The 27,261-nt window shown below is 43.4% G+C and overlaps 2 protein-coding genes across 2 annotated transcripts in view; both read right to left on the bottom strand.

Annotated features, from left to right (window-relative positions):
- The window catches only part of LOC140649896 (protein ELYS-like), a 30,934-nt gene extending 27,477 nt beyond the window's left edge, over positions 1 to 3,457 (bottom strand). Inside the window, 1 exon segment of the mRNA XM_072857731.1 lies at positions 3,388 to 3,457. Within this exon segment, the coding sequence (XP_072713832.1) occupies positions 3,388 to 3,457 (70 nt within the window).
- A 3,931-nt stretch (positions 3,458 to 7,388) lies between these two features.
- The window catches only part of LOC140649897 (protein ELYS-like), a 41,856-nt gene continuing 21,983 nt past the window's right edge, over positions 7,389 to 27,261 (bottom strand). The window contains exons 15-32 of the mRNA XM_072857733.1: positions 27,040 to 27,180; positions 26,158 to 26,262; positions 25,296 to 25,389; positions 23,650 to 23,773; positions 23,477 to 23,533; positions 22,323 to 22,469; positions 21,376 to 21,563; positions 21,059 to 21,203; positions 20,833 to 20,964; positions 19,611 to 19,758; positions 19,374 to 19,524; positions 18,272 to 18,467; positions 16,797 to 16,994; positions 15,069 to 15,498; positions 13,066 to 13,168; positions 12,046 to 12,152; positions 11,173 to 11,357; positions 7,389 to 9,146 (exon numbers count right to left, since the gene is read on the bottom strand). Coding sequence (XP_072713834.1) covers positions 7,389 to 9,146; positions 11,173 to 11,357; positions 12,046 to 12,152; positions 13,066 to 13,168; positions 15,069 to 15,498; positions 16,797 to 16,994; positions 18,272 to 18,467; positions 19,374 to 19,524; positions 19,611 to 19,758; positions 20,833 to 20,964; positions 21,059 to 21,203; positions 21,376 to 21,563; positions 22,323 to 22,469; positions 23,477 to 23,533; positions 23,650 to 23,773; positions 25,296 to 25,389; positions 26,158 to 26,262; positions 27,040 to 27,180 — 4,409 coding nt within the window. The remainder of the gene's footprint in view (positions 9,147 to 11,172; positions 11,358 to 12,045; positions 12,153 to 13,065; positions 13,169 to 15,068; positions 15,499 to 16,796; positions 16,995 to 18,271; positions 18,468 to 19,373; positions 19,525 to 19,610; positions 19,759 to 20,832; positions 20,965 to 21,058; positions 21,204 to 21,375; positions 21,564 to 22,322; positions 22,470 to 23,476; positions 23,534 to 23,649; positions 23,774 to 25,295; positions 25,390 to 26,157; positions 26,263 to 27,039; positions 27,181 to 27,261) is intronic.

Raw genomic sequence — 27,261 nt, forward strand, 5'->3', positions numbered from 1 at the left:
CTCCCTCTAACCGTGGCACGTTGTCCCTCAGCTTCTCCTGGGCAAGCCTGATATTACCTCCCTCCCCCTTTGAGTCTAGTTTAAAGCTCTGTCCATGAGCCCTGCAAACTCCTGAGCAAAGATTCTCTTTGCCCTTTGAGAAAGATGAATCCCATCTGACGCCAGCAAACCTGGTGCTGTGTAGGCCATCCCGTTATCAAAAAAACTACATCCGTGGCGATGACACCAGCCACGGAGCCATGAGTTAATAGACTGGGTACCTCTGTTCCTTCTAGTGTCACTGCCCACAACTGGAAGGAGAGAGGAGAAAATAACCTGTGCTCCGGAGTCCCTTACTAGCCGTCCCAAGGCCCTGAAGTCTCTTTTGATTGCCCTAGGACTTCGTGTTGCAGCTTCATCACCCCCCACATGGAAGAGCAGTAGAGGGTAATAGTCCAAGGGCCGTACCAGGCTAGGGAGTATCCTCGTGATATCCTTCACCCGGGCCCCAGGGAGGCAGCAGACTTCCCTAAGAGGAGGGTTCGTCCGCCATATCGGACCCTCAGTTCCCCTCAGAAGGGAGTTGCCCACAACTATAACCCGTCTTCTCTTCCTTGTGGAGGTGGAGTTAATACGAGAGGTACGCTCTTCTGACCTGGGCGACACCTCTGGTGTAGATGGACCGTCATCCCCATCCTCCATTGCCTGGCCTTCCACCTCCAGGGCCTCATACCTGTTGTACAGAAGCACCTGGGAAGGCGAGGTGGGCAAGGAGGGCATTCGCCTGCTGCCACAAATGTGGACTTGCCTCCGTTCACTCTTTTCCTTTGAGCTGCTGCCTTCAGCCCAGTGGGCGTGGGGGGATACAGGATCTCCTTGACCGTGGGTTCTTACTGGTGGCTGCTGCTGCTCCTGTTCCTGTCTCGGGGGGCAGAGCATGGCACCACAGTCTCTCTCTCTCTCATCCTCCCTGATGCTCCTTAACCTTTCTACCTCCTCCCGTAGCTCTGCCACCATGCAGAGCAGATCATCCACCTGGTCACACCTCACACAGCTGTCCTCACGGCTGCCATCTGTGAACAGTGAGAGGCCCTGCCTCTCCCTGCAGCCTGAGACCTGGACGGCTGCATGTTTTCATGGGAGCTCCGTCTGGGTAGCCACATCCACTCTGGCGAGCACAGAGGGCATCGCTTTCTGCCGAGAGAATACCATAGCCGAGTTTCTTCTGAAAGGATGGGGACTACCGAATGAACTCACTTTTCACAGTTCCTCTTGAGCTGCTAGGGTGACTTTGCCTTCCCCACACGCCCTGCCTGCGCGAATGGCCACGCAAACTGACGCGCCACGCCCTGTTTGCCCGTCCTGTTCGTGCGCTCCTGGTCGCTCGCGCTGCCTGGGGGCTGCTCTTGTACGGGAGGGGAATTTGCCACCATCCCTGAGACAGTATAGAGAGAGAGCACTGGCCACTTTCCTCAGACAGCAATGTCTAAAGCTAGCTGCATGGCCTTCGCTTCTGCAGATTGGCTCGATTCACCGTCTCCTTCAGCCGTTTCTACCACTTGTCGTATAGGACTCCATACAGCAGCTTTCCATCTCCCATGCTTCCCTACAATACGACAGGACCCATCAGTGAACAGGGCATAGTGCTTCTCATTTTCTGGTAGTTTGTTGTACAGTGGGGTCTCCTCAGCACGCGTCACCTCCTCCTCTGGCGATATTCCAAAATCTTTGCCTTCTGGCCAGTCCGTGATCACTTCCAAGATGCCTGGGTGACTGGGGTTTCCTATTCGAGCCCCTTGTGTGATCAGTGCGACCCACTTACTCCACGTAGCATCAGTTGCATGATGTGTAGAGGGGACCCTCCCTTTGAACATCCAGCCCAGCACCGGCACCCTGGGTGCCAGGAGGAGCTGTGCTTCAGTACCAACCACTTCCAAAGCAGCTCAAACCCCTTCATATGCTGCCAATATCTCTTTCTCACTTGGAGTATAGCGGCCCTCGGATCCTCTCTATCCCCGACTCCAAAACCCTAGGGGTCGACCTCGAATCTCTGCTGGTGCTTTCTGCCAAAGGCTCCAGGTAGGGCCATTCTCCCCAGCTGCGGTGTAGAGCATATTTTTCATATCTTGTCCTGCCCAGACTGGCCCAAGGGCTACTGCATGAACTCTCTCCCGTTTAATTTGTTCAAAGGCTTGTCGTTGCTCAGGGCCCCATTTGAAATGGTTTTTCTTCCGGGTCACTTGATAGAGAGGGCTTACGATCAGACTGTAATTTGGAATATGCCTTCTCCAAAAACGCGCAACGCCTAAGAAAGCTGCTGTATTGCCCCAAATATTGTTGACGACGATGCCGTCAACATATTGCAGATATTCCAGAGCTTCACCCTGTTCAACTACCCCTGGGGCAGTCGATTCCAAGTGTACTGAACGCCCCTCCAAGTGAAAGCAAACTGTGGCCTGCACTCTGCTGCCAAAGGGATTGAGAAAAACACATTAGCGATATCAGTTGTAGCCTGCCATTTGGCTGCCTTTGACCCCAGTTCATCTTGAAGTTCCAGCATGTCCAGCACAGCAGCAAGCAGCGGCAACGTGACTTCGTCCAGGCCACGATAGTCTACTGTTAGCGTCCACCCTCCATTAGACTTTTGCACTGGCCATGTAGGACTGTTAAAAGGTAAGCGAGTGTTCCTGATCACTCCTTGGCTCTCCAGTCAACGATTCAGCTTATGGATGGGAATGAGGGAGTCTCAGTTGGTGCGATATTGCCGCAGGTGCACCACTGTGGTAGCGATCGGCACCTGTTGTTCTTTGACCTTCAGCAACCCCACAACAGAAGGGTCCTCTGAGAGACCAGGCAAGGTGGACAGCTGTTTACTTCCACTCCTGTGGGTCTGATGAGCCAGGCCATCAAATCCACACAGCCCAGTAAGCCCAGTTGTCCCTTTCCTCCACCTGGCTGGAGGCAGGGCCCCGCTAGTCCCGGTCATAGTATTCATTACCCACTTCTTGTAAATACAAGTCAGGAGCTCCTTCATTAAAGTCAGGAGTAAGATCAGCCCTTCTACTCCGTCTGGGGAGCTGCCCACTGGAAACGGGAGCAGCAATTTTCCTGGAAGAACCCCCCTGTGTGATTGTTTTTCCTTGCAACTCACGTACCCGCGCCTCTAGGGTCGAGGGAGATTTTTCCATTCCACTTCCTCATGTCCCCTCTGTGGTCACGCAGGTAAAACCACAGGGTGCCCCGTGGTGTGTACCCTCTATATCCTCTCTCTTGAGCAGAAGAACGCTGACTCCTAATAGCTGAGATACTGGTCCGTACAGGTGGGGAGTAGGACCTGTCCTCTTTGAGTTGCTGGACCTCCCGGGACAGTTTCTCTACAGTCGAGATGAGGGAGGAAGAGATAGATACTTTCTTTGTATTCCCGGAGCTGGCCGGCCAATTCATCGACCGTTGGTCCCTCTCCATCTTTCCAGGCCATTACTGCCAATGAGTTGGCATATGACACTGGTGCGCTCCGTACCAACTTCCGCCACATGGGTTGTGTGCACTGGACTTCATCTGGATCTTTGGATAACTGCTCGTTGTCCAGGTCACCATAATGACCTGGTGGCTAATGGCTAATTCCCTCAGGTACTAGATACCTCTCTCCACGGTGGTCCATTTGCCTGGGCGATATGTAACATCTTCCTTGAAGGGATATCTTTCCTTCATACCTGACAGAAGTCGCCTCCAGAGGCTGAGGGCCTGTGCCCCTTTCCAATCGCTTTGTCAGTGCCCCTTCCCTAGAAAGAGAAGGGATAGTTCCGTCTCGTTTACGAGTTCTTCCTCCTCCTCTCCTCATGATAGCCCTGCTTTTTCATCCTCCCTTACTAAACGAGATGACTTTTGCTTCCAGCATTTCTCCTTGTGTATGGGGGTGACTGATACCAGCACGGGTTGGGTCTCTGGTTCAGCCACAGTGCCTGGCACCAGGGCTGGAGTAGCCGCAGTGCCTGTCGGTTTGTTTTCCCTCTCTTCTCCCTGAGGGTGCTGCATAATACTGAGGAGTGTTTGGTAGATTAGTAGCCAAGGCCCAGCACAGTGCGATCAGTTGCGCCTCTTTGGAATAACTACGGCATTTGTTTTTTTCCAAGCATTCTATCACTTCATCAGGATCCTGGAGTTGTTCGGGAGTGAAGTTCCAGACCACTGGAGGTGAGAAGTTCTCTAAGTACCTGCCCGTATTCTCCCACATGCCGTGCCACCCATGACCCTCCAGCCTCGGGGCAGATGTCTGGGAGATTTCTTAAAATAGTTGTTTAACCCTGAACAAGGCCTGAAACACATTCAGGAGACAGAGCAATAGGAGCATGCTGGCTTGAACATCCCAGGGATATGCAACATTCTCGAGAGCTGGTGTCACTAGCCTGGAGGAGAAAGAGAAGGTGAAAGAACGGGGGAAACCATCCTCCTCGTCTTCCCCCTAGACTGGGTCTCCGAGGAGAAAAGGTGTGAGGAGAAAAAAAGGAGTGAAAGGAGAAAGAGTGTCATTATTAATAGGTTCGAGAGATGGCACCCGAGGTGCAGAGATGACAGCAGTACCAACTACAAATACCAAATCGGTTTTTTGACCACTGATGTTATCGTCTCATAAGCCGATGTTACACAGTACAGTAAAATGGTAGTCCTGACCCATCTCCCAGAAGTGCTAAACCGCACCGCCGGGAACACATACTGCAAGTGTGTATCTTACATCATACAAGCATGCGCACAAATGAAAAACCATTGTGACCAGCGACTATTAAACTAATAACATGAATGCTTATAACGAATTTATTTTAACACGCTCTGGTCAGATCTGTCGTTATCTCAACCCTTCGTACCCCACGTTGGGTGCCAAAGAGGACTGTCGTGGTGTAACCCCAGCTGGCAACTAAGCACCACGCAGCCGCTCGCTCACTCCCCCGCGGTGGGAGAGGGGAGAGAATCAGAAGGGTAAAAGTGAGAAAACTCGTGGGTTGAGATAAGAACAGTTTAATAACTGAAATAAAACATTATAATAATAATAATAATAATAATAATAATAATAATAATAATAATACATTGTAATGAGAAGGAAAACAACAAAAGAGTGAGAGAGGAAGAAAACTCAGGAAAAACAAGTGATGCAAGCACTCCCCTCCCACCGACTGACCCCCAGCCAGTCCCCGAGCAGCGATCACTGTCCCCCGGCCAACTCCCCCCAGCTTATATACTGAGCATGACGTCCTATGGTATGGAATAGCCCTTTGGCCAGTTGGGGTCAGCTGTCCTGGCTGTGCCCCCTCCCAGCTTCTTGTGCACCTGGCAGAGCATGGGAAGCTGAAAAGTCCCTGACTTAGTATAAACACTGCTTAGCGACAACTCAGTCATCAGTGTGTTACCACATTATTCTCATGCTAAATCCAAAACACAGCACTACACCAGCTACTAGGAAGAAAATGAATTCTAGCCCAGTCGAAACCAGGACACAAGTAGAGGAGCATACAGGGAAAAAAAGTAAATAAAAACACTAACTTTCTTCTTAACCCCTTTTTTCTTCAAAAAGGAGCAAAATACAGAAAGGAGAAAGAAGAAAAGTACTACAAGGGATGAAAGAGGTAGGTAAAGGAAGTTAAGAGGTAGGTAAAGGAAGTTAAAGAGGTAGGTAAAGGAAGTAAAGGGGTTTTTTTTAAAAAGTTTACTAAAACGTAACACTTTTGGTTCTCGTGTTAGGGATCAGTTAATTATGCCTGTGACTAATTATCACTTTAGGGTTTGTCTGTAAATCGAGCTGTACTACATCAACTTTTTATTCAACACTATTTTATAGGATCCAGTATGGCTTGTACTGTGAGTTGCTCCATATACTCACCGTTTCTATTTTTGCTAATTTGAAATTAACTGAGTCTTTTTTAAAGTACAACCTGGAAAGATCTTGGAAATAAATGACACTTTGTGCTAATCCCACCTGGTACTGCTTGCTCTTTTCCCAATTCCGGGTGCCTTTGAAGAGCTCTTTGCACCCAACGGGAACCAGGCCTCTGTTTGCACCATATCCGATCATGGAATAGCTCTGCCCTGAGCCGGTCCAACCGTATGCCAGCAGAGTGGCATTAGAACCTTGCCAGGCACTCTCCAGCACTCCTTGACCAAGATCACGAAAGACCTCTCTCTAAAAAACGATCGAGTGCCTCCTCTTCATAGCTGAGCAAGCAAATGCATACACAAGCACTGCTGTCCGGTAGGAGTGCCCCCACTAATAGCTTAAGTTAGGCATCAAGTTTTGCAAACACACTTGAAAGTAATACTGAGTTCCAGGGTGACAGAAATGTAGATAAAAGCTAGCTAGTGCTTCAGACCAGCAAACTGATAAATGCCAGTCATTTGCCTTACACTTACATGGATGTTAGTAATGGGAGATAAGCAAGCTGACCGCTCTACAAGTGTGTATTAGCCAAAACTGCTTTTAGTTGGTTCTGTGAATAGTCTTACCTGGCCGGCGAAACTGTTGGATCCTGCTGAGATGAGCATACCATTCTCGTCCTTTAGGAAGCTACTATGAGGCCAACAGGCCAGATCAAAAGTAAAGGATTTCCTGTGCCCTGGATTCCCAGGGTCATATGTACTTGTGCTGTTGGTGTTTGTAGGAATCGCACCCCTACTTCCTGCATCCTTCTCTCTCTGTGTATTAAAATGACAATTGTAGTATCAAAATACCAGCAATCAGTCATCCACTCGTCATTCCTGGTTTAGTCTGGATTGAAACCAAGCTCAGCAGCAATGCCCACCACACCAATGACTGCTGTGGGATAAGCCTGCTCTTGAACCATGCCAGGTGATACACAGCCAAGGAGTAAGTGACCTGAACCAACGGACACATCAGTGAGCGTTCACTTGCATTTTTCCCTCTACCTCCCACGCTGAGCATCCGCATAGGACGGTGCACTGGAAAACGCATTTCATTTTAGGAACAGCTTTAGTTCAGAAGGAGCCACGGTACATTGATCTCCAAGCGTACCAGAGAGAGTCATCTTCTTGACTACTTTGGCGAAAAAAGCACTCCTGGAATGGAAACCCGGAAGTTTTGCACAGAAGACAAAAGTACAAGCAAAATAAGAAACAAATGCTATCTTATTACTTGAAATTTTATTATTTCATAGTATTTTCAGATTGGCCTAGACTAATTACCTTACAAGCATTGCCTAACAACTCATGACAAACTATGGATTGGCTTCTGCCTGTAGCTTGTGTTTTCTCCACCAGAAATCAACAACTAAGCTATTTATGAGTAGTTACATGGGAACTGTTGCAATTGCAGCAACTCAATTTATTGCGCTGACAACCCTGAGAGTAGTCTTCCATGAGAGGAGGTTCCAATGAGGGATTAAACGACTTAGTTATCTGTGGCCTTAATTGCACACTGGGCATGCTCTTGTAATACGGTCTGCTAAAATTCTTAATATTTCACCACGTCGTGATGGGTTTCTGTCTTCAAGCAGCAACGGCCTGCCACCAGGTCCTTGGGGGAAGGCCTCCTCGCCTGTGCTCTCCTCCGATACTGACCGTCTCTTTCTGCCCCGACGCCCTGTCCTTACTGTAGTCCTGGGTGTGGCTGGTTCCTCATTTGGCTGTGCAGGTGTTTGCTCAGGAGTATCCGTTTTTTCGGGTTCAGCATGTGGAACTCTTCTTGTTCTTCTCCTAGGAGTATCAAGGACTTCCACTTTCCCACCTGAATGTATGTCTTCCTGAGCAGAGAGAGATTCTGTGTCTGCCAAGAGATTTTGTGCCCCCTTCCTAGCACTTCTTCCAGGAGGGACAGGCAGTTTAAATTCTGTTTGAGGAAGCAATGATTTACACAGATCAAGGTCAGAATTTTCTGAAACTTCTGATGAACTCCTCTTTCTTCTTCTGCCTCTTTTAGCTGGCACAGGTAAAAGGAGTTGGTCACTAGGCTGCACCTCTTGATCCTTGACAATATTTTCAGTAACTTGTAAATTAATGCTTTTCGGTTTTCTTGCACTTCTACCGGGACTGACTGCCGGCTTTATCTTATGATCAGTGTCAGCCTGGCCAGCTGCTTGATCTCCTGCTGAACTTTTTCCTCCTCTAGGCCTTTTGGAAGTAGCAGAAGCAATCAGGCTACCTTCAGCAACAGAAGTTTCCTCATTAGCCTCTTCCAAGAGCTCAGAGGCAGCTTCCTCTGCCCTCCTGAATCCTCTTCTTGGAGTAACGGCTATGGACTGCGTACTGACGGACAATGCTCGTCCATCAGAATGGCTGCTTTCTACTTTTTCGGAATTAGTCGGTTTAGGCTTCCTGCCTCTCCTAGGAGTCACAGGTATCACAGGTATTTGCTCATCTTGAGCATTTTGTTCTGTTTGAAGACGAGAAGTCTCAGATGCCTCTTTCGTTCGCCTGGTACTCCTCCTAGGAGACAGTCCTAACAAAAGTGGCTCGTCTCTCTTCAGTAGTTGCTGAGCGCCTGCCGATGCAATACTTAGACCTCTACTCGGTTGTCCCCTTGGGCGTGTTCTAGGAGTGATGACATACTCTACTTGCCGTATGCTGGTTTCATCTTCCACTCCTTCTGGCACAGTAGTTAAGGGAGCTTTTGCCTTCTGGAATCTAGCTACCTTTTTACCTATGTTTTCAGGAATAGATTGTTCTACCACTTCAGATGTGAAGTCTTTACTTCTTGTGTCTTTGATTACATCCAGCAAGTTCTCAGCAATAGCCGCCTTAATGGGTTCAGGCACGTATGGCAGCGACTCTGCAATCTTTTGAGATTCCTGATCCCTAGTTACAGTGGACACTGAGTTTGTAACATGTTCTTGCTTTTCAGTATTTCCAAAACTCTTCACAGGTTTTTCCTCTGTTGCTGTGCCAGCCGCTTTAGAAGCATCTGCTAATGCAGGGTGTCCCATCTCCGCTTCACCTTCTTCTACTTCCAAGAGTGAAGTGAAATTACTCTGAGATATAAAATGCTCTCCATCTCCCTCAGCTGCATCACATTCGCCATCTTTGTTATCAGGCAAATCACATGCAACCTGTTGCTCTCTACTGTCATAGCTGTACTGAAGATTGCCTGGTGGGTGTCGTTCACTATATGGTGATGTTTCAGGTGCTTCTTCGGAGGTTTGTGCCTTAACCGCACTCTCTTCAATAACCTAAAGTTAAGAAATGTCTGTTAATGCATTATTAATTACCAGACAGACTAACTTCAAAGGGAGCTAGATGAAACTGAGGAGAGTGAAATGCTGCTTTTCCTTTCAGGTCACCACGGAATGTAAAGTTAGAAGCGTACAATGTACTCTCTACTACAGCTAAAAGCTTATGCGTTTAAGGGACAGAGAACAGAGTATTCAGTGTATGCAGTCACATGCTCCATTTCTGATAGTTCTGTTCATGACTAACGAGTTGCCATCACCCGTGAACAAAGTGAGCGGTTTTACAATCCAAGCTGTATACACAACTGGCAGTAATCATCACATTGCAGTACTCTCGGGCCTGACCACAAATCCACACAGAGTGACCGACTCTGCATCTAACAGGGTAAAATACAGTTATGGCCCCAAAGTTTAAAGCTGCAGTCACAACAGCTGTCACCGCAACACGCACTCAAACTGGCCAGGTATCACAGCCCACAACTCAGGACTGCACTGCAAGGAATCACTTGGATTGCATGAGACAACACATATATTCTAAATACCTCCGTCTCATGTTTTGTAGTTCCCTGTACTGAGCAATTAGTCTTTCCTTCTAGACCCACATGAGATACTCAAGCTTTTATGTTGAGAACCAAAGTAGTATCCGTTACGTATTTCCAGCGACTCAAATGGCCCAGATAACTTAATCAATGTGGAGGGACCTTTGCCCAGCCCTCTAAGTGACAGTGCTAGCCAACGATGGCAGAAGGAAGAAGCCGCTCAGCAGGAGTCTCCATAGAATCTGCTTATTCTCTTGCTTCCTGCCTTGTCAAAAGTTGCTAAAGCATCATGTTATAGCAACATGCCTTGCTTCAAAACTAAATTCAAGACATACGAGTCCACCTAAACTTTCCTTTTATGCTTACAAATCTGCAAACAAGAAAGCAGTAAGTAGGTTGTCCTAAATTCGGTGGAGGTAGACAAGCCCAAACCAGATGTTTACATCTAAATCAGTAAGAACCAGTTACAACGAAAGCAGAAAAACCTCCACTGTACTGCTACGTGAATGACTGCAGGAGCTTTGTGACCGTCTCAGGTACCTGCTCCCTTCTTCTCATCACAAATTTTCCACCTACTCCCATGAGTGATTTATGTATTCCCAAGTCTATAATCATCTTCTCTACAGTGTTGTCCTAAACCCCAAAGCTGAGACCAGCTAAATAAGTGACTGCCTATTTAACTTCATCTGAAATCTGGGACACTGAAAAGCATTGTCCCTTACTGAAGACCAATGTCTGTGTGGTACGCCTGCCTTTCAGTTTGTATTTCACTCTGGCTAGTGTTAATTCCTGTGACTGTAATCCTACAGGAATTTGACGCTCTACTCTATATGGTACTTAGAGGACATCCACAATGACTCCAAATACCTCATCAGCCCCAGCAGAAGTAAGGAAGAACCTGGGGAAGAACCTGGGACAACTGGAGAATCCCTAGTTCTCATTTTCAGTCCATGTGAACAACCTTTTAAGATTCATATTGTACAAAGTTTAGATGTTAAAAAAACATGGGTTTACAAGAAAAAAACAAACAAACCAACCCCCAAAAGCCCAAGAGTTTTAAGAAGCTGGGAATACCTTGACACTGAAATTAACTCATTCCTGGGAATTCTGTTTATGTTAATAAGGAACAAATAGTAAAGGACTGAAGCACCTAAATCATTCTGAAAATGAGTTTGGTTCCCGCATCATATTGTCATTCGCTAAATGGCCCCCAGTATCAAAAAGCTGCACTCCCCAACTTTTCTTATTGCCTTTAGGTTAGGCATTTTTTGGTAGTACTACAGCTCTCAAAGCCCCAAGTCTTGACAGGTTCCATTCTCTGCTGTAGGGACAGGAAATGCATAGGAGAAAAATGTATCTGCCCTTACGTAATGAGGTTTTAACTTGTGCTAGCCAGCTAAGGAAACAGAGACATTTTTGGGTGCCTTCTAATTGTCAGTAAGACAGGACTGCCCTCAAGTTGCAAAACGGGAAAATAGTTTACTTACATGAATTTCCTCAGTTTTAGGAAGACTGTTAGAAACAGTTCTTTCTTCCTGCGGAAAAGGAACATTTTCTTCAACTTCAGCTGCTTCTCGGTTACGTTCTTCAGGTAAATCCACGCACTTCCCCTCAAGGCGATTTTCTGAAGGAGTACTGACCATATCCTCACTGTCAAGAATACTTATCACAGCTGGAAGAGATTTATATCATTGTAACTTATCTGCTATGTAAACCACTCAGGTTTAAGCAACAGCAAGTAACAGAGGGAGCAGGAGCCAACAATACAGTTCTCCATCCTGCCACATATATTGGGCTTTCTCCAAAACCTAGAAGCCACAACTGTCTATCTGGTAAAGAAGGCAGCCCCACAATACGGAGGAGAAAAAAAAAAACAAACAACAAACCCCAAAAAGAATAAAGAAAAGGGGGAAGGGGAAAATCAGCTGGCAAGTCCGTGGAGAAAAAGAACAGCAGAGGACAGGGTGGCTGGAAAGGCACACTGATAGCTAGTTCTTCTTCACAGCCGGAATACCGAGGATGCATCATCTTTTAAAATAGTGACTCAAGCAGCAGATCCCCACAGCACACAAATGAGTAGTGGGGTACAACGTTCAAATAAATACTGATCGCTCCTTCTAATAGTTTACATTCTACCAGTTTTCTCAAAATCTTTATCAAGAAGAGGAACATTCACTGTGCGTTTTCGACAAGGACTTTCTCCGAGGAGGGTATTCTCTCTACAGTTTAATGAAAGTTAGCAGTAACATGCCAGCAGTACTTCAGTCCGAGACACCTCTCGTGGTATGGCAAACTCCACATTTTACTTCAGGAGTTCAGCTACCTTAACTCACACAACATCTCCAACATACTGTACCTACATTCACTGTCTGCCTCCGGGGATTCAGAAAGCTGTGCATTTGTTGCAACTGCTACGGCTTTTTCTTCTGATGCAGAGGGCGTTGTGGACTCCCGCTGGTTTGTTTCACTTCATGAACAGAAAGAGAGAAATTCATCATACAGCTTCAAAACAAACCTTGAAGAGCTTTACACATTACTTTCTCACTGTGAAATCTTCACGTTTCCAAACAGAAAAAATTAAGAAAAATTAGAAATGCCTTTACCAACACAGCTACAGTCACTTTGTGGCTCATTTTATGCCATGAACCAAGAACTTAACATTCTGCCCAGCTATCTAACACTAGATAATATCATAACAACAGAGTTGTATTCAAGAATAATAGATTATTTGTCTTCTGTGGAAAGAGCGCAACTGCTATATGGGAGGTTCAGAACAAACCGAACAAACGTTTGCACCCGTGTGTGTTACCACTTGAAATTAGGGGTTATTTCATGGCTGGCATGCTGTCTTTATCACTAAGCAGTTGCAGCTTTGAAAGTACCTGGCGAGAAAGCTGCTTTCCTTGCCGTAAACCAATAGATGCTAACTGAGCACACACAGAAAAGGGAAAACAAGTGCATAAAATCCTGCCAGAAAGTACTCAACCCCCCAGATAAACCCACTAACGTTACAGGAAGCCCAGGCGTAATTTGTAGCTACAGGAGTTTCAGACAAAAGCAGGGCTTATGTTCACAGTATCTGCTTAGTAACCCTCAAACTGTAAAAAGGTGTATACAGCCTGGTGAAGGGAGTCTTTATCACCATACTTTGGGGTCTGCCATGATTTGAGAAAAAGGCTCAAACTGACAGCGACTCAATTTGACTTCTAGTCATGCCAAATCAGTTGTTCTGGTCACAGACAGAAAGGAATAGAAAAGCCGTTAGATAGGAGAACACAGGAAAGAACCAATACCAGGTCAAAATCATGGCTTTCAAACACAGGAGAGCCAGCAGTTACATGTTGTGTGAACCCAAAGATGTATCTGTTTTCTAAACTTACCCCTCACTGGCACTCCCAAAAGTAGCAGCCTCAGCAGCTTTAAACACCAATTTACCATCCTCAGGAAGGGTAAGACATTCAGCATTTGACTCTTCCACAAACCCTGCAAAAAGAGACAGGTGGATGACTTCCCTGTTGCACTTAACATCACTTCTTTTAAAAGGCTCATAGGATTTTGAAGTGAGCCTTTATGCATGTCATCTAGGATAGTGATCTAACAAAATAATGCTACCAAGACTTCAAATGCACAGAAGGTCTGAATTCGTCTTTCCAGGAAAACAAGAAGTCTGATGCATCGTTTCAGTCAAGAAAACAACGTGACCAAAGAGATCAAAATATCAAAGAAACACTGATATTCTGCTTGCAAACTAAACTTGCTATGTTACTGACCTAATACATACAAACTGCAGAAAACATCCCTCCTTCTTAAAATTGGGTAGTAAGTGTTCTTATTTCCCTTTGGATATTTCTCTCATTCCAGCAATGCTGCTTTCCTTTCTTGACTCCATTTCCCCTCTTCTACAAGAAGGCGTCTAAGGACTTTTCTTGTTCTTTTCTCTAGAGATTGACTGGTGGTGTTGAAACCCAACTGCTTGCTAACCTGGTTTGGTCTCAACAGGTTCCATTTTAGACACATCCTCCTTTTCTTCTTTGTTCCTACTGTCTGCTTCCTCCACATCCAGCAATTACCTTTGCAGACAGTGTGCAGGACTGGGGTAATTTTGCTAGCTCGGGCCAAACAAGAGCTCTACTGACTGCCCTCTAATGCTTCCAGGGTACTGAAATTGTACAGAACTCTTTGTACCATAGTCCAGCAACGACCAAGTTTCTTCATAAGGTTATTCTTTAGTGATTAGCACCTCTGATTAGCACCAGTGAAAAAGCACCTTTGATTTCTTGTCCCAATACGAGACATCTACAGTAGGACAGGCAAAACTTTTGAGCTGTCTTCCTAGAAGCACTCAGCTCTGGAGAACCCCTGCTACCCATGTACATGGAGTCCCTATCTGGGCAAGCCTGTTATTTCAAAAGAAAAGGAGCTGAGGAACTTCAATAGCAACAATCACTCTCCAGGATCCTCCAGAATCAGCTCAGACTTCGGACTGAATCCGGCTGCATATGATGCACTGATCCTGGAGTACACGCTCACTGCTAGGAACCGTTTCAAGACCTCAGCCACAGAACTCTGACACTTGCACACATGTCCCCAGAAGAGCAAACTTCCTTTTTATAAAAGGAGTTGAACGGACCGAGCTCTGTTTGTCAAATACTGACTGTAGCTGTGTTTGCACATCTTCTCCCTGTTCCTGCACTACTTTCATTCCCAGCTCTTCATCACTGCTCACCAGCTAGTGAGCTACATCTCTTCTCATCTGCCAGCAGACCTGCTCGTATGAACACACCCTCAGCAGCTGGACTGGCTTGAATGAGTTGAATTGAGCTGAATTACCAAAGACCAACTGAAATAGGTTTGCAAAAGGCTGCATAAGCTGTTGAGACAGCAAAAAGAGCAAGCATAGCTGTAGTGAGAAGCAGACACACAAGCAGACTCACTTCCAGAAGAAAACTATTTAACTGAGTGCTAAGGAGGTGGTTAAAAAAAAATAAAAATGGAGGGAACAAAAATAAAAATCTTATCTAGTCAAAGCACACCATACACTAAACTCGCTGTTAAAAACCTGCAGCCTACAGAAGTAGCCCTAAAACATCACCAGAAGCCTAAGTTTTCAACTTGTATCCCTCTCAAAACTCCCACAAATCACTGCTGTCTCTCAGCTGCAATTACACACAAGAAACACCGGCCAAAAGCAGTATACATTCATAATGTCCAGGATACCTAAAAAAGGACTCAAACCAGAGCGGCAATTTTAAAAGCCTAGGACAAGGAAGTGCCTAGGACACTTGTGAACGCTCATCGTTAACCGTTGTGCTCATCAGCAATTTAACCTTGTGAAGACAGTTGAAAAATTCAGAAACTTGGGTTATCATAGGGTGAAACACACCAGCTTCTCTTCTTGGTTCTGACGAATCTGGTTGTTCCGTCCAGAAAGGTTTATCTTCAAGCATTTCACTGTCTTCTTCCTTCTCCGATTCTTGGAAATTGGCAGCTTCTTCAGTGGAAGAATTAGCTGGTTTAGCAGCTATGAAGATGACATCATCTTCAAAATCGCCAGGTGATTTGGCATCATGATACTCCCAAGTAGTTTGGTCTGACCTGGCAGAGAAGCTACTACTTTCTTTGCTGACATCTGTTTTCTCCAAACCATCTCCAGGTATGCCTTCGGAAGACTCTTCCATTTCAGCACGATCATCCTCAGGATTGCTCAGAGTAAACAGACTTGGTTTATCTCTACTTTCAGACCAAGCATCCTCCACCACACCGTGATGATGCTCAGGTGAATCTCCAGATAGTGCTTTATCATCTTCTGTTACCTTTTTTTTTTTAAAAAAAAAAAAAAAGTTCACAATCAGTAACATGCATATGCTTTTTGTCACAGCAAGGAAAAAAACCAAACAAAAAACCATATACACTGATATTTGTAAGTTTTACAAGTGTCACCTGAAGCAAGGTGCTACAAAGTTCGTTCTCATTCTAGCACTATCTTAGCTTCTAAAGCTGAGTGTAAAATTTAATCACACTTTTGACTGCTTATTGAGTTTCCACGACCTTGGAGAATTAAGATGAAGTGCTTGCTTACACTGTCAGCTCAAGGCTGTTCATTGGGTTCACTACTGTGCTTTCAAGAAGAGGGAGCTTTGCATACCTAAAATCATAACTCAAGATTTCTCTTTCTTTTATGCTTGCCTTTTCAACCTGTATGCACTACTAAACTATTTTAGTGTTCACTATGCCTGTAGCATGGAGCAAGTAAATTCATCTGGCCACACTGTGTTATTAGCAAGAACGTCATCTAGGAGACAGAGCCTCTTGTTACAATTGAGTAGCTCTTTATAGCAGGCAATAAAAGGTATAATAAAAACAGAGTATGGCAATTTGCTGGTACATCTACGGAAAGCTCAAACATGGAGATACCAGCACACGCCCCTGTTCTGCCCCTGGTTTGGGTACGTTACTTCGGCATCTGCACGATGAGCTGAACCAGGGAATCCAACTGACAGAACAAAAGGAGGAGTAGAAGGGGGCAACTTTCAGGTGGACCAACTTCATTTGACAGCCAGATGAATGCTATCCCTGGTGCAAGGCAAGAAGCAAAACCGAGAGCTTTAAGGCTAGAGAACACACAACAGTACAGCTCTCTTCCTCAGGAGTCTATTTTTACCATCATTTAAGTAAAGCCAGCCTTGCAAAAAGCGACACTGAAAGGAAATGCAGGTCGTGACTTTTGTTGCTTCCAAAGATGTTCAATTCACAAAGCTTAACAAACTCAAACAACCGGCTTGCTCTGTAGTCCTTACCTTCCTGCCATACCACCATTTGAAAAGGTAGAGCGGGAAGCTGAACGAGCAATTGGGAACAATCACAGCTCCTAACAACACTTGAGTACAAACCGCCAAGGTCACTGGCATTTAACTATGACTACGTTCCTGCAGGCACGTGATGTTACAGAAGGTCTGACATAACCTTTTTTCACCAAATTCAAGTCTGCCATTCTGATCTGCAATTCCAATTGGCAATATTAGGAGTTCTGGCAAACTTTAAAAAAATCTAAATCAAATCACAGTCTATTAAGCCTTTAGCTGTAAACTTCCCTAACTACAGCCCAGCTTACCCCAACAGTCCATTCTGCATTCGAGTTCTCTTCCCTGAAAGATACTCTAGGTTTCTTTGCTCGTACAGGAGGAGTAACTGATCGTCCTGGAGATGCAGAGCCAGTTGCTAGGGCTGTGGTGCGAAGGCTGGATTTGAGAATAGACCGAGGAGTAAACCCAGGAGAAGCAGAAGCGGATGTGGCCAAAACTTTAGCCCTCTGTGAAAAGAAATAAAAACATTTAAATTCCAACCAGCTAAATCTTCAAAACAGAAGACTTCCCTTGTCAAAATTATTCCTTTCAATTACAAACTGTGTTTGTACCAGCAGAGAGGACAAAGTTTAGCCTCTGCACTGCTCTTTTTCCAAAGGTACAAAAATCTTAATGATAGAAACCCATGCTTTTTATGTTTCTTTTGGCTTTTTTTTTTTTTTTTAATGCCAACATAAACGGGTATTTTTCAAATGAATTTCCTGAAGAAACAAGGCTATGGCATCTTGTTGCCTGCAATGTTATCTGCCATGCCAGTAAGTTCTGCCATTCCTATGCTGCTCTTCTAACAGGCATCCAACTTCAGATGTCACCCTGGATACAGCGACTGAAAACACTGCCATGCGAAATGGCAATCTGCACAGCTACAGCGAGAGCTTATTTTTTCACTAATTAATCAATCCGCGCACTAGGCTAAACTAAGTGACGCTGCTGTAAAAATCCCTGCACATCTTCATCGAGAAGCGTTCAGGTCTTCTTACCTCAGCTCAAAAAAGATTTTACAGGATTGAAAGGGTTTAAAAGGAGGATAATGAAACTAGCCTAACGGTACGGGCAATATTTAAGACACAGAAAAAGGTCATAATTCAGAGAGATCACAACAATTTTGTTCAGGTAGGCAAAGGCAGAAAGATCAGCACCAAGAAGACAGCTGAAATGTGATTTCCTTGCATGGTAACAGTTTGCTGGCAGTGAATGGGAATACAGTTTAACACAAACAATTAATAACTCAAATTACTGCAAAAAGCCATCACTGAATTGGACAGAGACTGACATCACTTAACTGACATCACTTAGTTGTCATTCCCTGAGCTGCAGGAAGAACCTGAAGCAGATACGTTCTTGCTTGTGGGGATGCGAGTCAAACTCCTCAGAGCTATTGAGCACTTAAATAACGAGATGGTTAAGCTACAGATTGCATCTTCAGGTATCTAAGCTATCAAGTATCGAAGTACCGTGCAATAAAAACAAGTGCATTTCACAAAGCTATGGGACAACGTGCATACTGCAATTAACTTCAGACTAAACCTTCCCTCTTCAAGACTGTTCCCAACGTACTGCTTCCAAAAGGGCTCTATATACAGTAACCACATGTGGAATATTGAAAATATTCCACAGTTTGAATCCAACAGTGTTTGTGTTAAATACTTTGGTGGTTTCATTTTAAACAAAGTTTACAGGCTTTTGGTTTGGTTGGTTGTTACTGTTTTTTTAAAATACAAACCTTAACCACAAGAGGAGTCTCTAGTAACTTCAGCTCTGATGCTCCGGACAAATTCTTTGCTGAGATGGGACCATGCATATTTGATTTCAGTGGGCCGGACGCCATGAACGAAGCAGAAGCTCTGCATGGTGACTGCCAGCTACCACCCTGTGCTGCAGAACACGAAGGAACAGGACGAACCACCAAATCCAGCAATCTGTCGAGATGCACAATTTAGAATATGAAAAAATAAGTAAATAAATGACAAAAATCATGCTGCGTGCAAGAAATCTGACATGATACCGAACAAAAACATTCAATGAAGAAGAAAAACAGGTGAACCCTCACTGTTGGGGTGATGTGTCAGGCCCATGAACAGGTTACAGGCACTTTCTTTTTTTTTTTTTTTTTAATTATTTCTTTACATTTCATACTTAATTTCCTAAATCACTGCCTCTGAGGCAAGAGGAATCCAATTGTCAGTTGCACAAGTGATGTAATTCTCCTGTCAGAAGAAAGTTCATCTACGCTTCAGTGCTGGCACCACTTCAAATTCTCCACTTAGTTCTGTCCCTAAGTCGACCTTTTCTTTAACAGATACAAAACTAAAGGCAAACAGGACACTTTGCAAACACGGAGGGTATATACATGCACGTGCGCGCGCACACACACACATATATGAGAAGCAACACCTGTTGGTTTTCTGCTCTTTATAATTCTGCCTAGTTTTAAGTGAAAAAGGCAGAAACGAAGCAGACACTGGGCAGGAAGGGGTAAAAGATTACTATTTGAGCACACAATCAAGTCTATCGAAATCCGTACACCAAGAGCTTGATGGTAATCATTGTTTTAGTTTCAGCTACCTTAAATTCTGTAAACACGTTTACCATAATGTAAATATCTATATTTGCATAAATAAGATGATCATAGCAGAAAAACTCTCTCTCCAAATATACTTATGATGTATTGATTCTTCAATGTTGCCTATGATATGTGCAAAAAGCCAAGCCAAGCTTTATTCAGGTGCACCTTCCCTCCAAAACACAACCATAATTCAAATGGATTTTTCCCTCTCTCTCCAAGCACGTAGCTCAAGACTATACTTTCTTAAAAGGCTGCTTACCTATCATGTTGTGAGAAACTGGCTTTCTGCTCATTTCCTACCCAGACTTCTCTAATTTTGGACAATACATTACTGATGAAAGTTTCTCCTGCATGCACATTTCCTGCAGTAGCTTGTTTTGTTACTGTTGATAATGGCTTTGGTCTTGCAACTGTAAAGCGAGAGGGACAAAACATTAGACCTCTGTAATCAAAGTGATGGCTCGTTGTCCATTATATTTCCCCCCCTACAAATTACCTTCTCTTAAGACCGATGAAGGCAAATGGTAAGGCTTGGCTCTCTCTACAGCCAGCTTCCTTTGAACTCTAGGAAGGATCTTGCCATATCGGTCTAATACAGAATTTCTGGCAACTGCGCTCTCTCTCAAGCGAGGGTCACGATCATTCTGACAAATGAAAAGCGTAAAGCAAAAAGTTAACCCATCACAAGAAGTTCATTGCACAGAACTGTCTGTGCTATTTCTAAGTAGTGAATAGATTTCCTCTACAGATACACTAAAATACAGCCACTGCACGGAACAGCAGCAAGTTCTACCCATCAGCACACACCCTTTTCACCTGGTATTTTCAGCAAAGTGGAAGGAAGACTAGCATAACAACAGAACCTACAACTTTAAGTTAAAACCGTTCTGGCACTCTGCAGAACCTTACTCTGATATGCTAGTTATCACCTGCCATTTTCAAATGGCTTACAAAATAGCAGGCTTTCCCTTGTTTTTCCTGAAACGCCAATGTCTGAGATGACTGAATATACAGGGCAACTGCAAATCACGTGGGACAAAGTGATGCAAGTCTTAAAACCAGTAAGAAAAAGCTACCTACATGCACCTTCCGGCTGCATGAAAGTTTTCAAATGCGGGACCTAAAACTTCCAAAACCACCTTATAAGCTTGATTCACTAGAAAACTATGCTTCTGGAAAACAGCAAATGCATCACAGATCCATAACAGAAGTTCACCTAACACAAAATTTAATCTGGCTATTTTGAGAAACAGAAGCTAGGTAAGAATTTCTGTCATAAAAGGGGCAAAATGAAAGTTGTGGAATTGCAGAGCTCACGCTATAACTTGAAGCAGAAACAGTAATACTAACAAAAACCAACACCACGCAAATTTTGACTCTGGATTGACATCCAGGCTGCTCTCAGCTAGAAAAATAAAGCGGCGCGCAAGATACAAGAGATGACATTGCAGTCGCCAGTGGTCTGTAACATTTAATTTATAACTTCACAGAGTAGCTTTGGAGTAGTGAACTATTTTGTTCAACTTCTAGGTTCAGCTGTAACTTCAGGTGCTGAAATACTAGGTGTTGAAATACTAGGTGTAGGTAACTTAAGGTGTTGAAATACTACATTCTAAGAATGGTGTAAAAAACAGAGCAGGATTTTTATTGTGTACTATCAAAAACGGTTAGTAACGGCCCACAGAAACTTGCACGCTTGACAGAACTTTTACGCTTACCGTAAGGTTAACCTTCATTGACTGATTGGACTGTAGTGCTGGGATATAGTTGGCACGCTGCAGGTGGTGGACTAAAAGAAATTCATGATTCTGAACACCAGCATTGGTCTGTAAAAACTTCTCCAAACACTCCTATGAGAAATAACACGTTTCAAAACTCTATTATGATTCCGCCTCTTCTCTTTTCAAAGAAACAATTAAGATTTTCTTTCTTGTCCACACTTACCTGTTCAGTGTCTGAGAAAGGTAGCTTCAGTAAGTCTTCCACGAGTCCCATCTCCTGACAGATTTCATACATGTGTTTTAGCAGCTCTTCTATGTTCAACTTAGTGCTATGGTGCTGCAACAGACCCCAAGCCTCCACCATGCACCTGCAATTGATTGTTTTGAGACGTAAAGGAATATTAATAGTATGACCAAAAAGATGCCCCCAAATTATTGGGTTCAAGGTTGAAAGGAAATTTAGGGTATCATGCTTTGTGTCATTTGTTCTCCGCCTTTCGCAACAGCTGAAAGCCAAAATGGTGGGATAGATGTCTTTACCTATTGGACAACAACACAGTGAGGAAAAGCCGCACTTCACTACTGCTTGACATTGATGGCTTCATCATCTGTATGTATCTGAGGGCTGGCCTATGCTCCCCTTGGCACATGAGGGATTGAATAATTCTCCTATGCTGCCATGCCACGGTTTTGATTGTAGTTGGATGAAAGAGCAGGGCCAGCGAATTCTGTAGAAGTTAAGAGATCAGGTTCATTAAGATATATGCATACTCTCAGGCAACAAAAATATTCCAAAGTCTCTCAAGTAAGGGCAAATGTGTGCTAAACAAACTGATATGCCTAACTAATGAAATACTTGATACAGGACATGTAAATAAAAATTGTGAAGTATTTGCAGAAAAAATATTCAGTTAGCCATACAGAACACAGTGAGTGTTTTAAAAGGAGCAAGTCACTCTCTTCTAGCTTAACCCAATCTCTCTCTACAAACACCCCTTTTTATAAACACATTACTAAACAAGAAGTTATTCTCCCAGGCAAACAGATTATATTAACGTTGTGACAGGCAAAAATCAACCTTCAGCATCAGAAAGAACACAAGTTAGGTTGAAAAGTCACTTTTGCAGTCTTCTGTCTCAAATCTTGCTGCTATGATCATAGTTTTAACATCTGAAGTGCCCAAACCCCTGTTTTTGAGAAAGCGCTCAACTGGCCTGCTGAAAACCGCCTACACAGATGGCTTTGAAAATTCAGATACCCAGCATCATTACAGTTGATTTCTTCTTTGTTTTAATCAATTTCCTGACCAAGTAACAAAAACAACATTTCAAATCATCATGCATTGCTGAAGATGCCGAGGCAGTATTACAAAAAAGCTTCTCGTGTTTTATCACCTGTTATTAGCCAAGCACCAGTTTTTAACAATCATTTTATGGATCATAGCTTTGTACTGCAATGTACGTCTCACTAAACTGTAACATACTTACTTCATAATCACCGTGATCTAGAAGCCAAAACCCTTGAATAAGCTTAACAAGACCCCAAGGGACAGCAAAGGCAGCTGAGAAGGAGTTGACCAAAGTTTCTGTTTTGTTCGGAAAGGAATGCATGATATCTAGCAGCAAGTAAATAGTCTGATGTCAAGCATCTAATTAAGGCTAATAAAGTGCTAAGGCCAAAAATTCATCACATCACATTTAGAAAAACACAGTGAAATAAGAATATAAAAGTGGTAGGAAGCAGAAACTACTAATGTAGTAGTCTTGCCTTTTGAAGCTCTTATAACCTGAAGACAGGCAGGTCCTACCCACAAAATTGCATTCTGAATAAATAGCCGGAAAGAAAGACTCTTTGACTGCTGCAAGGCATTCAGAAAGGTTAACTTCAGATATTTAAATGCTTCAGTTATAAACTCAGGCTCCCTCTTTAGTCAGTGGAGCTACCAGTTGGCCATCCAAAACATTTGAACATCCAGTGCTTAATTATTACAGGAAACAAATTCTACACTTCTTTGTTCCCCTCCTTCCCAGAGTCTATAAAACAATGCATATTATGCTGTCCTTACAGTACAATTGAGCTCTGAAGGATTAAAACTGGATTTAAAACAGTACGTGGATCACTCGTTGGTAGTGTCATCTTCTCTTTCTGACAGCCGTTTTTAGGGACATATTCTAATAAGGCAGCTCTGCGCTACAACAGCCTTTAAACCCCTTGCTCTCTCAGCTCCCCTCTTGGGTTAGGCAACAAAGAGCAAAAGCAATTGGTATATTTCAGCAGCTTAAAAATTAAGTTTCTGCCCAATGACTTTTCTCTTCTCTCTTTAGTATTCTGTGTGCCTGCACTTTTAGCAGAACAAAAGCAAGCACTCTTAGCTGTGCTGGAAAACAGATGATTCTGGCAAAAAGACTTTATCACAAAAGACTTGGCACCAAGACATCAACAAAAATAATCATAAAATATCCACAGTGCAAAGACATAAAACACTGCTTCTGTCTACGACTTAATGGAAAACCAAATGTTTTCACTTGCATTGTGGTTGAAGCATAAATTTAAAAATGTTATTAAACACGTAGGTGACAAATATTTAAGAACATTTATGTGCGCATACTGAAGGTGTACTAAAAATAACTAGAAAGGATACGATTGCATGTTTGTCGCTCTCTTCAATGCTTTCTAGCAAATAGAGATCCAGCAGTGCCTGAAATGAAAAAGTAAAAGTTCTTTAAAAACTCCCGTCTTTCATACATCATTGGCTTTTGGGTGTGTGTGTGGGGGGGTGTCGTTGTTGTTGTTTTCAGTGAACATAACACTCACATGTAAACTGGCAGGTGGGTATTTCCCAGTTCCTCCTTCATCTCTCCGCCACAACTTCTCAACTTGGCCTCCTAACTGGGAAACCATTCCATCAATCATCAAGCAGTCAGAATCCCATTTTCCTCTGCAACAAAAGGTAGCAAGGATTTGGACAGAGGAAAACACTAATTCCAGCCTCTCAGTCTAACAGATTTCCTCCAGCCAAAACAAACAAACAAAAAAGAAAGTAACAAACATACCAAGGCATGATTATGGCTTGAAATGCACATGAAAGAAACTTCTCAGTCAGATGAAAGATCCTTGTTACATCATATTGAATTCTTAAAGGAGCCCAAACTAGAAATCCTCAAAGCTCTCTTACCAAGGGAAAAGTTGCAATGACCTTTTAGTTTTCAGGTGTTCTTTTTGTTGTACTACTTGTAATACAAAGGAAGTGTAAAGAAAGTTTTGTACGTGCCCAAAATAACCGCTCTCATACTGTCTAACAGAGGAAACGTAACAGTAGCAAAATACCAGGACTATTCTTTAGCACACATCCAATGCCTCAGATTGGACTGTTCCAACACACAGCTGTGAGACGACATAATGGAAATTTCAGATTTTGTTCTCAGCATCTCACTTTTGTTACTGAAAAGAAGTTATTCTCAGACAGCTGAGCATACAGGTAAATTTTAGCACCATCTTAAGCAGCATGCACGTTTCTACACACATACCATTACAATTACGGATGGCTGAACTTTTAAAAATTACATTCCGCAAAAGTCCATCCTGCTCTTCTGCTGACTGCAACGCTACCCTTTAATTTCCCAATGGTAAAAAGCAGAAAAAGCACACTGGAGGTTGTACGCTTCCAGGGAACACACGAGCCTGTATGTAAGTTACTTGAGAAGTAAGCTAAGAAAGATGAACTTTCAAGTCAATACCTACTACGCTGCAGCTTCCACCTGAACGCGTCTTGCAGCATCTTGTTCACAGGGCCGTAGCCCAAGCTCCTTGAGGTCTTTATTTAGTTTCCAGAACCATTTCCAAAGAAAAATCTGTTCTCATCTAATCCAAGGCATATCGCCTATATGCTACTAAGCTAGTCCAGGAAAGAGAGTTGACATTCGCAAGTGACTTTTACCCAATAGCCAGTAGAGTGCTAGGTGTGCCAACCGCACGTAACTCTGCCTATCTTGTTAAATTACACACATGTACTTGTGAGTAGGAGATTCAGGCCAACACAATTATTGCCATCTCTTACTAGTCAATGAGAGAGATGGGGTTTTTTTTAAAAAAAGGTGCTTTCTTCTGTGTCCAACACAATTGTTCTGTGATCGCCGTGCTTTGCTGAACTGGAGATGACTGATCCTATCCTAAACACATGATCTTTTTCAGTAGTAACAAATTATACAGATCAGCCAATGAATTAGGTACGCTACAGAAAAATGATGATACCAACAAATGGTACTAAGCAGAGGTATATGTAAACATTTTAACACAGGAAAGTAACCTCTGTGTTCAACAGAACACATGCATCCCTGAAGTCAACAGCATCGCTGGCAAATGCATTAAGCATAGCACATACACCTGTTGATATAAAAGCCATTCCCTTCCACTTCTGAATTTGCAGTGGAAGCGTTCCAGAGCTTTCCGGTAAGTCTTACCTTGATAAACGCTCAAGCTTCTGTCGATGACCAGTGTAGTAGCTCTGAACCAGAGGATAACTGTAGAAAGGTCTAGACAAATGCATGTCGTCATCTACAGGCAATAAAGTAAAACCAAGTTAAGGACGTAATGTCACATTTTTAAACTAAAATTGTTGACTAAAAAGACAGATGATCATAGAAGCTAAGCATCAAGAAGCCTCCCACTCTGAAAGAAGCCAGTCCTGTTTCTGCCTTTGCTAAAAGAGATGTAAGACACAAGACTCAATTCCTTCTTGTCTCAAGTGCCATTTCAAGTTTACAGTTGATGTAGCATTCAGAACAGGTAGTGTAAGCTGAAGTTCACTATGAAAAAAACCAGTTCTCAAAGGGAATGGTTTTTTAAACAGGTCACGTGAGCATTTGTAAGACAATTAAGGCTGACAATAGGATCTATAACCCATCCCAAGAAAGAAGTATTCCCAAGGTCTATTTTTTCCTCAAGCAATAAAGAAAAAGTTCCAAACATGCGGGTAATGCTTTTACTGAAAAAGCAAGCGTTCCAGTCTTTGTTGTTTCATAGTAATTTGTTTAAAAGCCCAAGCATTTCAAGCTGTGGACACAAGCAACTCCTTGAAGTCAGAGCCTGATTGCTATTTCTAAGAAACATCCAGGAAAGAAACTGCTTGCATTATTCTACACTACGCCTTTGAAAAACCCGTAAAATCTCAGTTTCGCCAACAGAACTTCAGCATACGCTCTCACTGAACTAACACGACTTGTTATGGACGAAACATTTACAAAAGCATGGCTAAGCACGTGTTCGTAGGAATCGCTTACTGGATAGTCCCCTCGTTACAAATGCATTACAGTTTATGCTTACCTAAACCCTCTGGAAGGAGGCTGGATCGACAGAACCAGATGACCACTTGTGCATACAAAGAAATGAGGCGAGTTACCACCTGCTTATTTGTCAAGTCTGCAAAACCTGAAAAAAGGCACAAGGTGATTTTTCTTATGCGATTCCTTTCATTTTTACGAAACTCCCTCCATCATACCAAATACAAAGTATAAAAATAACACGGTAGAAACCTTTGTCTTTGCCTTTTTCACTCTGGACCACTTCCTCGTTTGAAGGAAAAACCCACACTCACCACCAAAACAAAAAGCAACCCCTACAAAGAAGCAGATTCACTAAAGGTTCAAACAAAAAAACCAACGCCTGAACTATCAAATGCACTCACAAATAAGACATCTGTTTTTCACCTAGCAGAGATTGTTACTGTAGCAAAGGGGTATGCTTTTTTCCTCAATATGCCAAGAGCAATTTGTCATCTAAAAAGCGATAGAAACTCAGGTACCTTACCTTACAGCTTACTCATTTATGCTTCCTTTGTATTGTTTAGTCATTTGCAATGCAATATTTGCATGCAATTATAAATTGCTAGCTAAGAATGAAAAAGACTCATTTTCAGCATTACCACATTCAGTCGGTGTAATTTCAACCCAGTTGCTTCCAGAGCTTCTTGCCGAATGGAGCCTCCCCTACCCACTTGCAGGAACTCCACAGCAAACTGTTTCCCTGAACTCCATGCACATTAAGTGGTAGTCCCAGCTTCTCAGATGTCAGCCCCTTCTCCCAGCTAAGTGTCACTGTCTTCCAATCATCAAGAGCAACAAGAGCTCATGTTTCCACAATTGCCACCCAAGCCTAATTCCAAATCTTAAGAAAACATTCCAAACATTTAGCAACACTATTACAAACCTTTTTCAGTAAGCTCTTGTGCTTCTGTTAGAAAACAGTTTAAGACTGTGCGAAGGTTGCTCAAAAGCAACTGGCAGTGCTGAAGAGACTGCAATGTCTGCGGGTCAATGAAGTTGCAAGAGCCATCGAACAGCGGAACACCTTTTCAAGAATAAAAATTAAATCGTTAGCCTACAGAGCAATTCCAGAGTTTCAAAGTGCACTTAAAGAACTGCGTGCAGT

The sequence above is a fragment of the Ciconia boyciana genome, chromosome 3, assembly GCF_034638445.1.
Source record: "Ciconia boyciana chromosome 3, ASM3463844v1, whole genome shotgun sequence".
Taxonomy (NCBI): domain Eukaryota; kingdom Metazoa; phylum Chordata; class Aves; order Ciconiiformes; family Ciconiidae; genus Ciconia; species Ciconia boyciana.